The following is a 13,297-nucleotide window of genomic DNA, read 5'->3' as shown; positions in this document are numbered from 1 at the left end:
CATTCAGCTCAACAAGGCTGCACGCACAACTCAACAGGCAACATGCTGTCAGCCCCTCCCACCCCAAAGTGAGACATACTGGGAGCCACGCTACGCTAAGCTAGCTCATTGCAATATGATTGTAACGCCTGTGCTGCCATTACCAGCCCAGAAATAGAAGACAGATCTGACCTTTAGAGCCACTTTGGTTTTGTTGTGAATTATGAGGGTGATAGCTAGAGCGTGGCAGATTTTTTAAAAAACAACAGTATGTCACATCAGCTACACAACAGTAGGTTACATTAGCGGGAATACTTCACACATGTCCATTTATTTACACTGACATCACCCCAGTGTGTCAATAGGTGAAACTAGATGGAAACAAGGGGCAACACAAGCTACATGCTAACATTAACCCCTCAGCATTTAGGCAGCCATTCCCAACTGATTCAGACAGAGCAAAAGTACATTCATAGCCACAGATATGAGAGCCTACTCTGTAGTGGAAAACAAGTTATGACATTAGCTTTGATACATTAAAAAATTAAATTAAATTAAATTAAATTAATAGGATAAAATAAAATAGAATAAGATAAAATAAATTAAATTGAATTAAATTAATAAAATAAAATATATTTAATATTATATATTACATATAATATATTTTAAAATTTTAAATAAAAATGTAAAAAACGAGAATATTTAAGAAATGGTATTGTCACTATTGTTTGTTTTTTTAATATAACTGCAATAGCATATTTTAAATTTAATAAGGAGCTGATTTTGTCTTATATGCAAGCGACATACTTGAAATTAACCACTTTTTGTTATTCACAGAAGCAGCTCATATGAAATATGCTGGGCAAGAAGGAAAAACTTTGTGAACTCGTACCCCATTTATATGACAGTTCTAGTACCCTACACTCTAATAAAATAGCAGTACTAGCTAGCTACAGCAGTACTAGCTAGCCAGAATGTACCGGTGACTCTGCTACCCCCTATTGTGCAAGCGATGTATTGCATTTCAAGCGTGGCTCGCGTCGCTTGTGTTCAATGTGTTGATATGAAAGGAAGTGCGTTGCTCGCTTTGTGTGCGTCGACTATGAAACGGCCCTAAGAAGACAGCCCAGAAGATGGGTCACTCTGGTATAGCTCCATCATTGTTCAAAGTCAATAAATATTATACTTTATGATGTTAGTTTTTAATAGACATATGAATTAAAATAGCATTAAAAAAATCAGTGAACTTTCTCTGACATTTCTACTTTTTTTTCTGTATCAACAGTGTACTGTACTGTGACACCATTGTGTAGCATCAAAATGAACCATACATTTTGTGAATCATTACACCCTATTGGTTATGGTTAGGAAAATACTATGTTCTGACTCAAAACACACACATCTGAGGGCACAAAAGTTGCAGGAAAAGCACTGGGGTTTGATGGCTTATTGCCTCACAGGGTTGGTAAAAACACCTGGAATCAGTGTCTCAAACGCCACTGGAGAACTGAAACTAAGTGCAGGGAGTGTGTATTTTCAGAGAAACAAGACTTCGGAGGAGCTGCAGTTTGTTTTTGGGATAAGAGGCAGTCAGAGAGATGGGCTTTTGGTCCAATGGGACATTTTTCAGACTAACGGGGCTTCGGAATTCTGGGCTGTCAGAACAGTGACATGGCACCTTTGGGTATTGACCATCACAAAACTGAACCTCAGAGTGTTGCTGCTCTTTTTAAGATGTCTGTGTAAGAGGTGGGGGAGTTACATAAATCATTACATGTTGTCCAAGCCCTTTATTCCATTATCCCTTGTTCCTTTTCTTTATTTGATCTCCTGCACCTGCCTCTTGTCCTGCTCATCCTTCAGTCACTTTTCCGCTTCTCTGATCATGTTCCCCTCCTCTGATCCTGTTCAATCTAATTTCCCGGCTCTTTTCATTTAATATCTTGTCATCCACTTCCCCTCTCCTCATCCTGCCAGCCCTCACCTGTATGTGCTGAGTGTCAACTGGCTTTAGTGGTGATTAATGTGATTTTGAGTCATCAAATAGTTCAACTTGAATCCAAATCCTCCTCCTCCTGCTGCTGCTTTGCACTTTTCCCATGTATTCAATCTCTAACCATTGTCTTCATCATATCCTCCCCTGTCCATTCACCTCACTCAAAACCCGTTCTCCTTATTCTCGAGGCCGGAGAGGCCCAAACACATGGCCTGGATGCTCCCCTGCTGGGCTCTAATTGGCGATCAAGATGTGCGCGGGAAGAGATGGAGCGGCGTTTGGCCCATTTCTATTCCCTCATCACATTCACAGGGCCGCAGTCACATCTGCGTAACCATGGTGATGCTGATAAGGTGACTCATGACTATTCATCAATGGCGCTGCCTGATTGGACAGCCCCCGAGAGCCTCGCGAAACGTATTCATCAGCGCAGCCTGTGTCCCTGCTCTACCTCAATATGCCCCTCAGGATGAAGAGGGAGCATCTCTGCCGCTCACAGTTTGTTTTTCATGCTCACTTCTTGTCTTAACCTCACCCCTCCTCTCCTCTCTCTAATTACCTGTCCTCTCCCAACGTCCCACCCATATCTCTCGCAACACTTGTCTCTCCTCTCTGCCCCTTTGCCCCGCGCCCTTCACTCTGTCTTAATTGACGACAGCATTAATCAGAGGCACATCAGACATGAATTATTGCTCACCTCGCTAAATCTCTTACTGCTGCTTGGTTACGAATCCCGCTCACTGCTGCTTCCCACCACTAACAAAGGGACAAGACATTAAGAATTCAATATTTTTTCCCTGGGACATGTTTTTAGTAAAGTGCAGTTGTGTCATTTTAAAATTCATTCCCTCCTCAGTGACACAAAATGTGAATCATCAATCAGTTTTTTTGTTCCATTAGTAGTGGTTTTATTCCATTTTAAAGGTCATTTGTTTCTGTCGCTGTTAGTTTTTTTTAAATAACCATTTGCATGTGTGCAGCTCTTTTTAATATAATGCCAGTGGGACAACATGATTTTGTTTTAGTGTAATGTTATGCATCACTTTGAGCAGTCTATCTGGTGGGTAATCATATTTGTGGAGCTCTGGCTTTAGTGTTTCCCCACAGGAGACACAAAGAGTTTGTCAGCATCATTTAGACTTTGGAAAATTACAGTATACAGTACAGCACATACTGTTCAATGCCACATACAGCAGAGTGCATCTGAACTGTAGAGCTGGTTATATGGATTCTATTCACGCTAAGACGACGCTGAATGTGTGGGAAACTTAGCCCCAGGCTCTAATGGCCCATGTGACATTTCCGTCTCATCTTTCACAATGATTCACAGAGAAATGTGGGCCATGTGGCAAATTTACAGCAGGAACGGAAATAGTTTTTTCCTCTCTCTCATTTTAAATCTGTCATTTATGTTTTGGCTGATATTCCCACGAGAGTCTTTTCAGGGAAAATGCTCCATCTGCATACTCGCTGTATTTCCTCTCTGATGTCAGCCAATTTGAAAGACTCGCACGCTGGCCTTAGGTTTGAACTTCAACTCAAGGTCAACAACCGAGACGTATGATTGAATATCTTATTCATGCATGGGGAGGGGGTGGGATAAGCCTGGTAGTGTCTGCTGCTGCTGCTGCTCTATCCGAGCTCCATCTCTTGTTGAACACAGCAGCTCTGACCTCTCTGAGTTGTTTCTTAGGATTTTCTAGAAACCTGCCTATATCCAGATGGAAAGTGGTGGGTGATGGACAGCTTGTGCACAACTCCAACAACATCATGTGAGAACCTAGATGCAGTCCATTAGATGATGGTGGTGTAGCTGTTGTGGGGGATGTGTGACGAAGAAGATATGCAATGGAAGGAAAATACCATACAAGAGATGAAATCATCCAAATTACTGGTTCTTATGTAACACACACAAATAAAGCCTTTCTCTTCTTCTGTTTCTATAGGTAATGTACATTAAGTTAAATTACTGAGTTTAATTTTTGCTTCACATACACCTCTGCACTGAAACATGTTTGTATTCTTGGTATGTACTAGGGCTGAATGATTATTGAAATTACAATATGGGTAACTACAACTTTCAAATCGCAGAAAGTGCAATGTTTGTAAAATGGGGAGTGTGTGTTATAATGCCATTTTAAACTGAATATATGCTGAGCCATATCATGCTGCAGAGATGCCCTGACCTGCATATCATATTCTACAGACTTAAGGATATACCTTTGTTTGGTACAGATCTCCACAAAACTCACAACGTAATTGCTTTCGTATTAATTAATCATACAAAATAAAGATTTCTCCTCACTAATCCAGGGCTGTCAGTGAAAAATATTCTGGTGAAATATCTCTCCAGTGAGCAGCAGAATGAGTTCAGGTATATTCACAAGTCTGTTTCAAATTTGAATCATCTCACATTTACAAGATGTGTCACATTTTCATCCCATATCACCACAGTGGCCGAAACTGCTTTGAACCAAGCGACAGTCTCTGTGGCTGAAAAATTATTTTCTTTTAGTATTTAAAATGGGTAAAATCTAAATTTAACTTTAAATTATTGTTGTGTACCAAGGTCAGCATCATAATTCTCGATACCAAGACAATACTCTAAACTGAAACAAGACTGATACTAATCGAGACTGTATTGTCTTGTCTTGTATGTGGAGCCACGTCGAAGAAGATTTTCTGTTACTACAGACAATAAAGTTTTCTGAATCTGAATCTGAATCCCTAACAGATCAGAAAAAGAATATCCACAAGGGCTGATCATATTTTGTTGCAAAACCATAGAGTGAGGCCCACAGAGTGTACAAAATACATTTACAATTAAATTAAATTCCTCTTGAGGGTCACGTGGGGTGCTTGAGCCTATCCCAGCTGACATTGGGCGAGAGGCAGGGTACACCCTGGACAGGTCACCAGACTATCACAGGGCTGACACATAGAGACAGACAACCATTCACACTCACATTCACACCTACGGACAATTTAGAGTCACCAATTAACCTGCATGTCTTTGGACCGTGGGAGGAAGCTGGAATACCTGGAAAACATGCAAACTCCCTCTTGGGATTGAACCAGGAACCCTCTTGCTGCGAGGCAACAGTGCTAACCACCACACTACTATTATTATAGACCTGGCCTGCACAATGCCTATACATTATTTTGCATATTCTTTCTGTGGTTAGAAAACGGCACGGTGGAGCAGTGGTTACCATTGTTGCTGCACAGTAAGAGGGTTTCCTGGTTGAAACACAGGGTGGAGGGTTTGAATCCTGGGGTGGGGGAGCCTTTCTCTGAGGGGTTTGCATGTTCTCTTTGTGCCAATGTAGAGTTTTTTTCACAGTGTAAGAACATGCAGGTTAATTGGTGACTCTAAATTGACCGTAGGTGTGAATGTGAGTGTGAATGGTTGTCTGTCTCCATGTGTCAACCCTGTGATAGTCTGGTGACCTGTCCAGGGTGTACCCCGCCTCTCGCCCAGTGTCAGCTGGGATAGGCTCCAGCCCCCCCACAGCTCCCAACAGGATAAGCAGTTTTGGAATGAATAGTTACAAAAACGACAAACCATGATTCTACAAACTGTTTCCACTTAAACATTACTCCACCAACCCAATCACACTGTTCTTGCCAGGGGCATTATTTTCACTGGGGGTGATGTCATGTTCTTTAAATCTAATTGGTAGTTCAGTCTGATGCTACAGAGTCATTGGAGTGACGTGTAGCTTATATCTTAAAAGCCCTAGCCTATACTATATTGCTTTTCATTTGTATACATTCTGTGGTCTGAACTTGTGAATTCACAGATATAATTGAGTAGCTCTTTTATTGACTGTGTTAAAACTTATAATTTCTTGGAATCCATAAATGTTAGAACATTATCTGAATCGACTCATCCACAGTCGTTTAAATGTACATTATCCCAGACCCTTACATGTTTAGGCTACATGTGCTGTACAATTAGAACATAAGGATGGTTTTGCCATATGAAGAAGAAAACCATAGACTATCAAGATGACAAGTAATATAAAGATGAATGATAAAAAGATATAAAGGGGGAAGATGGCGTTCACTTACACTGTCCCGCTGGCTGTCGTCCCCGGACCGGTCATTCTTTTGCATGGTGCGTGCCACCTCTGAAAACAGGCAGGCTTCAGTCACACAGAGGCAATCGGAAAGACGGGGTCAGCAAAAAATAAAAAATAAAAAAAACATTTGTGAGGAGGCAGCTCATCTCAACTTAACCAAATTGTTCATTTCATAGAGTTAAAAAATAAATAAAACCTTCTGCTGGATTGAAAAAATAAATACATTTAGGTGACATTATGTGAAGTTTTTACTAAATGAGGAAAAAAAAAACAGATTGTACAAATCTGTGAAGAATTTGTATGCAGTGTACGTAGTTTTTGAATTTTGTTGTTTATTGTTTTCAGGCTAGGCAGCTCTATCTTGACAGGCTGAGGTAAGTTTATACCACCTCCCAGGGGTTTTGTGGTTTGAGAATATGAAAGCTTTGATCTCCTAGACAACCATGTACTCGTGAGTCCATGTGTGTGTGTTCGCCTTTGTGTGTGGTGATGGGGCGAACACAATGCATGTGTGTGTGTGCTGGTGAGAAAGGAGCCATGCTGGGATCTACTGGCCTATTAGAATGCATTAGAGTGTAAAAGGTAAAGGTCAGTGAATTATCAGCCAGAGTTACACAACCCTGTTCTGTTTACCTGGCCTAATAACCTCCGAGCCTACACCTGCCTGTCTCTCTCTACTCTCTCTCTGTCTCTGTCTCACACACACACGAACACAAACACAAACACACCACGACGCCAAAACCAATTGTGCTGAACTGGATGTCCACAACTGTTCATAGCGTGTCAAGTGTTGAGACACATGCGGAAAATCCTGTCGAACTTCAAAGATGTAAATAATCAAACTCCGGTGTGGTTTGATTGGAGCATATATAGGCAGGCTATTTGTGTTTTGGCATTCCTGTCACGTCCATCCCATTGTTACCAACCAGCCAGAAGTATCAACAAAGTAAGAAGACAATTCAGAACCCCTTATTTGACTTTTTTTATAACAACTCCCACTGTGTCCCCTCTGTGTGTTATGTTTTGTGTGGAACGCATGTATGCAGGCCCTGAATAATGTATTTCCCCTGCAACAGTGACTCTTCTATGGTTGTTTGTGCTCCACATTAGTGATACAGAGGCTTACAATTCATTTTTCATCTGCCTGTTCCAAAAGCATCCCATATGCCTGCATGCCACTTGCTGTTTTCCACACAAGCCTTCATTTACATGGTCCATGAGCTAAGAAACAACACCAACTCCACTTTACCCCTGTCTACCAGGGCTCATCGGCGACACTGGACGTACTCTGAATGAGAGGTCCACCAAACGGGCAACACATTATCCTCCACTCCGGTCCTTCAGCTCTGGCACATCTCCACCAAATAGATGTGGAGTGACAGGACAGCCAGGTAATTACAGCGGACAGAAAAACAGACGGAGCTGGCCGGACAGTCTCCATCGATTGGGCTCAGAGAGGAGGAGAGGAGAAGAGAGGAGACGGATTGGTCATGGTGCACAGGCTTTGCATGATGTTGCCTTTGGGATAAATAAACAGCAATAAAAAAGCACCGTGTGCATATATATAGGGGCCAGAATATATGCACTGCACCCAGCATGAGCACGCACATATATATCATACACACACTGGCAGAATAGATAGCGCCTGCATTCCTTGTTGTCAGGTTCTTACTTTGCATACTCTCCTTCCCGCTGTTTATCAAAGTGGCATCCAGCAGGGACAATTTACAGTATCGTTTTTTTCTTTCACACCAATCATGTTTGCATTTCAAGTATTTACACCTTCAGTTTTTTTTAATTTGGGCTGGTGAGAACAGTGTCATTCGAAGTGAGGGGTGCACCAAATGATCACGCAGAAAAATTTGAAATTGTAAGTGAATTTCGGTGGGATTTAGTGCAGCAGTGGAGTGTAGTCTGCACCCAAGAGCACAAGATAACCTCAGGGCCAACCACAGCCTTGACCTGTGCTTATATATCAGCCATCTCTGCAAGTGTTAACTGCTACAAACCATTAAGCTTAACCACAGTTGCAGGCACTGATTTGTCTCGCAGTGTAGCCACCAAAATCTCTTTTTCAGTCTAAACATTTCTTGGCAACTCATATTTTTTACCATCCCTCCACACTCATTTAGTGTTATAATGACATAAGTCCTCATGATTAAGCTGTCTGCAAAGCCTTGCTGGCTATGTTGTACTTGACACATCCCACACGGTTGCACCTCTATTGTATCAGCGCCTGTCAGAAAAACCCAGTCAATTATTTTGAATTTATCCAGACTGCAGTTTTGGAACTGTAAACAGCTTCTCTGGTCGTGTGTAGAGCTCGGAAAAAAACAAACTCTAATTAACAGACAGTGTGATATGAGCTCTCCTTAACGTGGCGGTGCAGTTGACATTTTGCAACTGTCAAGAACTCTGTGTCTCACTGCACACTCTCGTGTCATTAATGGCCACTTATAAAAATTCACAGTGTCACCATGATCGACTTTGCGGAATATTCCCGGTGGCTCTAAGTCAGCTAAAGGTCTAACGTGGCTTGAAGGAGCTGTTAAAATGACTGAAATAAACTCTCCCTCTTTCCATCTCCCGCTGTCTCTTCAGGGTGGGCCCAGAGCCCAAATATGATTCTCAAAAATAATGTGGATTTCAGCCTTGAGAGCACAAGGCTAATTTAGCAAGAACTGAATCAGCAGGAGACGTGGCGCAAATACAAAGAACGCAGAGGGAGAAGTAGATGAGTAAAAAGACATCACACTCTTGATCTCAGTCAGCCTGTATCATTTACCTTGTTATACATGCTCCTGAGAGATGCGCTAAGAGGATAAAAGTATTTTCATGCAAATTCTCAATTAAAACTGCAGACAAATATTTCTAAATCTCCTCCACCACAGTGATCCGAGCTGGGCTGGAAGGACTGTTCATGCATGTGTGCACTCTCCCCGACACAAATACGTTTTTAGACTCAATAACCAGTCACATGGCGCTCCCCTCTTTCAGACACAGCAACACTTCAGTGGCAATTTACTGGTCTCACTGGTGCTTGCAAGACCTGACAGTCAGCAACACCAGTGTGCACTAAAACAAACCAAGCTTGTCTTTTTTTGTTTGTTTTATTTTCTTTTGCAGGCAGGGAGGTCTTATCATTTGTGATTCTTGGTATGTGTGATGCATCAGTGTGGCAGGGTGTGTGCCTACAGTGCAACCACAGGGGGCTGATTGCTGTCTGGGCTCAAGCATTAGTTAGGTGAGGTGTGATTAGACCTAGAGATCCCCCACCAGAGAGTTCCAGATATGAAAACTGCCCTGTGCAGTTGCTATTTCTTCCCCTGTCCCTTTGATACATCCTCTGTTGGCTTTTTCAATTAACTTCCTGCCATCTTTAGGAGAGCGATGAGAGTTTATCCTGTGTGATCACATTAGGGGAGTGAGCTAAAATTGAGCTGAGCTATGGTTTCTCCTCACCCAGCAGTAGAAGGTCAGGGCTGTCTAATGTGCTCTAAATTTCAGCTACTGTGTGAAACGTCTCCTTTTTCTTGTTGAGCTCCCGCAGCTGCTTATTGAATAATCGCTCAAAAGTATCTCAGCCTTTTATTGTAGCCATTCAATCAGCTGAGATGAGCAGGCGCCGTGGTTTTGTCGAAATAGCCAGTCACTTTCATCTTCTTTGTCGGCAAGTTCTGCACAGACCATATTAATCAAGAACGCCTTTTGCTAAATTTGCCAAGCTGATATTGTGGAGAGAAGCCACAGGAAGATTATACAGTAACACCCATGCTTAGATGGTAAATACTAAAATGAAGCAATCAATAAACAAATCAGTCAAAGCCGTCGCAAGGCTCCGTCTTCAAATTAAAATAAATTACAACCCATTTTGCGGTACATCACAGTGCTGTTAGAGTGACACTTGTTTGATGCTCACTAAACCTCCCCGTGTACCATCCAATCAGTCTCATTTCGCAGCCATTGACTGAAGTGGATTTTCCCGTCTCATGGAGTTCCTTTCACTTCTAAAGATGGCAGAGCAAATTATTATCCTATTGATTTAGTAATTGTGTTTTGGTCACTGATTGCAGCTTTAAGATCACTGCTGAACCACTTTTAAAGTAAGATGGGCTCTTGTAGGCAGGAATAAATGAATAGAAAGTAAGCCTCAGTTCTCAGCGTGGAGCAGCAGCAGCAGCAGCCACTGCCTGAGCCGAAGCATAGCAGTGGCTCCTCCAAGTGGTGCTGCACTTACAAGACATGATAGCACAAATAATAAAGATGACTCTCAACTTTACATGTGAGCAGGGAGACTTCCTATACAAGGAGCAGATCCTCAGTAGTCACCGCCTGTCTTTGTCTGACCTTGTCCTGTCCTTTACACGGAGGACTACCATTAACTGCCACCGCAATCCATCAATCCGTACATCACATAAATCAGCTACGATCAAACCACTGGGGGGGCTGTCACCTTCTTTAATACAATCACACTCACACACACTGAAACTCAAAGGCATGCCAACATACGTGCACACACACCTGAAACATGAGCTGAAAATGATAGATGTGTGCCGTCGCTCGGGCAGACTCTATTTCAGGGGGGATTATGATCAGTCCTTATTCTATACTTCAAACCCCTACACTATCGTATGCAGTGTGTGTAGGAGCTCACCCTCAAGTATGGATAAATTGAAAGTGGCCGTTATAAAGCCATATCTGTGCAAAACAGCTCAATTTCCTTTTCCATTCATTCCCGTGGCACTTTGTTGACAGTGATGAGCCCTTTGTAGCAGCTTGAAACAATTTCACAGCAAGTGGACCAGGCATGGAGATACAATAACATTTACTTGAAATGTAAATTAGCTCTCAGACCTCAAGCTCCTTGAAAATAATTGTCTTATATTCCCACCTATTGTCTGGCAGACCCAAGTATGAGTCACGCGTTTTATTGTTATGCTTTTTGTGCTGTGAAATTGGGGTCATCAGATGTGGGAGTATTTTCCAAAACAGTTTGATATTCAACTGTGTGATTGAAATTATTTCTATTCCAGGTTCTTCAGACAAAGCGTTGGATCACTCATCACTTAAAAGAGGAACTACCTTGCTGACGTTTTTACCACAAGATGAAAAACCTATATAGAATATACTAATTTCGCACCACTCAGAGCTGCTGAACACTGGTTGTGAATAACTAACATCCTTTTTGTGGTGCTAACAATTTGAAAACACACAGTTAAATGAGGAAGGCTACAGGTGTGGCACAAAAACAACAACAAATAAAACAAAAAGGATTGTTCTGATCAGGTAAATTCATCTGCATGTGGGCCTATTGCTCATTCAGTTTACCCCGTACCCTGTGCTGAGCGCTGCAGGAAATGTTGTGAAGCTGCACCTGGCAGGATTTTATGTAAAAATGTGTCTGGGTCATCAGTCTGATGGGAGCTGCAACACTGAAAAGCTTTCTATCTCCACTAACTGAGATGCCATTTACCCAGGATAATGCCCGGTGTGATCACTGAGGGGATATTTTCCACTTTTCATTTTTTTTCCCCTCACTGGAATGTTTGAGTAAAGTCTTCAGTACACACATTTCACATCATCTGATTTGTTGGGCTGCAACTAATGATTATTTTCACTGTCAGTAATTTAGTTGTTTGGTCTATACAATGTCAGAAAATGGTGCAAAATGTCGATATGTGTTGCTCAAAGCCCAGAATGATTCCCTCAAATGTCCTGTTGTGTCCACAACCGAAAGATATTCAGTTTACTGTTATAGAGAATTAAAGAAACCAGCAAATATCTGCATTTAAGGAGAAAAAATCAGAGAATTTCTCCCTTTTTTCTCTTAAAAAAATTACTCAAACCAACTCATTGATTATCAAATTAGTTGTTGCTTAGTAAGGGACATTCTGGCCCTGTATTCACTACCAAATGCTACCCCTGCTGTCACCTCCTCCAGCGACAAAGACAAACATGCTCAGGACGGGGTACTTTGTGACATCAGGAGGTCATCAAGCCCTTTACGCGTTCATATTTTAAATTGATGCCACTTCATCCTAAAATTAATCTATGACAGTTAATAAAGTAATAACATTTTTTATTAAATCGCTCCATTCAAGGTCAGTCCACCTTCAGTATTTTACACATGACAGAGTTCCTACAGCTCAAGGCCCTTTTTAATGCCACTTGTAATTAAAGAATACTTTTACAATAACCAAAATTGAAGGGAAAAAAAAAGTTTTGCCCAAGTGTTCATTGTAACATAAATCATGTTACATGTTGTCTTGTGGTGGAGACAGGGGTTGAACAGACATGGTAAACACTTGGCTTTTGTTAGATTTTTTTTGCCACGAAATCTTGGTAAAATAGCCAATTTTCACCGAATTTACTTCTCTATATCATCCAGTGCAGCTGTTCCCAACTGGTCCAGCCACAGGGTCCAGATTTTTGCTTAGTCATTAGTTCAAGGTCCACATAGTTTAATATATTCAGCGTCATTCTTGTGTTTGGCCATGTCGTCAAGCTAGTTTTCTGTCTCTGTCAAGTAGCTGTCCCTTAGTCACTCACTCTACAGCAGGAAACAGCACCTCAAAATAAAAGCTCTGTGCTGGAAATTCACTGTAGGCTACTTAAAAATTAAGTGTGTTTTTTTTACAAACTTGACATGTTTGCGAATCACTTGGGTCCATTCAGAGGGGAGCCGTGACCCACTTTTGGTGGAAAACAAAATATCAGTGCTATCCTGATCAGTGTGACGTCAGTGCAAAAAGTATTTGGTCTTTTTTCATTCTAGATGTAACCAGTGTAACGCCAGAAAAAAATACTAGTTTAAAAAATGTTCTAAAAAAAAAGTTTAAAAAAAAAAAATTCTAGTTCCCACATCTTAGCATTTTAAAGACTATTATTTTTTTTAATTATTGTTTTTCAGACCTTTAAAAAGACTAATTTACAACATTTTTATACCAATTAAGGCCTTTATTTTATAATAATTAATTCAATGCCTTTTAAGACTTTTTAAGGATCCATGGGAACCTTACATGAAGTTCAGTTTACTCATCATGGGGAATAGTACCCATCTGTGTAAACAGTGTACGATAACTTCCGTGACCCTGAAGGGAGCTTTCTACAGTCTGGGTTTGACCAACAGGAAAGTTTACCAGGCAGGCAGGGTCTAATGAAAGACACTTCCAAGCTGAATTACGTGTATGACCTTTTTGGAGCTTGACCGCAACCAGGTACTAACAGTCAGGATCAG

General features: G+C 41.3%; 1 protein-coding gene across 2 annotated transcripts in view; it reads right to left on the bottom strand.

Moving 5' to 3' along the window:
• The window catches only part of pde4d (phosphodiesterase 4D, cAMP-specific), a 264,066-nt gene that overhangs the window by 238,394 nt on the left and 12,375 nt on the right, over window positions 1-13,297 (bottom strand). Inside the window, exon 2 of one of the 2 annotated variants that reach the window (XM_033619971.2) lies at window positions 6,050-6,123. In XM_033619971.2, the coding sequence (XP_033475862.1) occupies window positions 6,050-6,094 (45 nt within the window). In that variant the 5' untranslated portion in view covers window positions 6,095-6,123. The remainder of the gene's footprint in view (window positions 1-6,049; window positions 6,124-13,297) is intronic. The other variant, XM_033619972.2, reaches the window with a different exon arrangement.

This window comes from Epinephelus lanceolatus, chromosome 9 (assembly GCF_041903045.1).
Source record: "Epinephelus lanceolatus isolate andai-2023 chromosome 9, ASM4190304v1, whole genome shotgun sequence".
In the NCBI taxonomy this organism is placed as follows: Eukaryota; Metazoa; Chordata; class Actinopteri; order Perciformes; family Serranidae; genus Epinephelus; species Epinephelus lanceolatus.
Note: the sequence above shows the minus strand (reverse complement) of the source record. Positions and strands in the feature narration are given on the sequence as shown.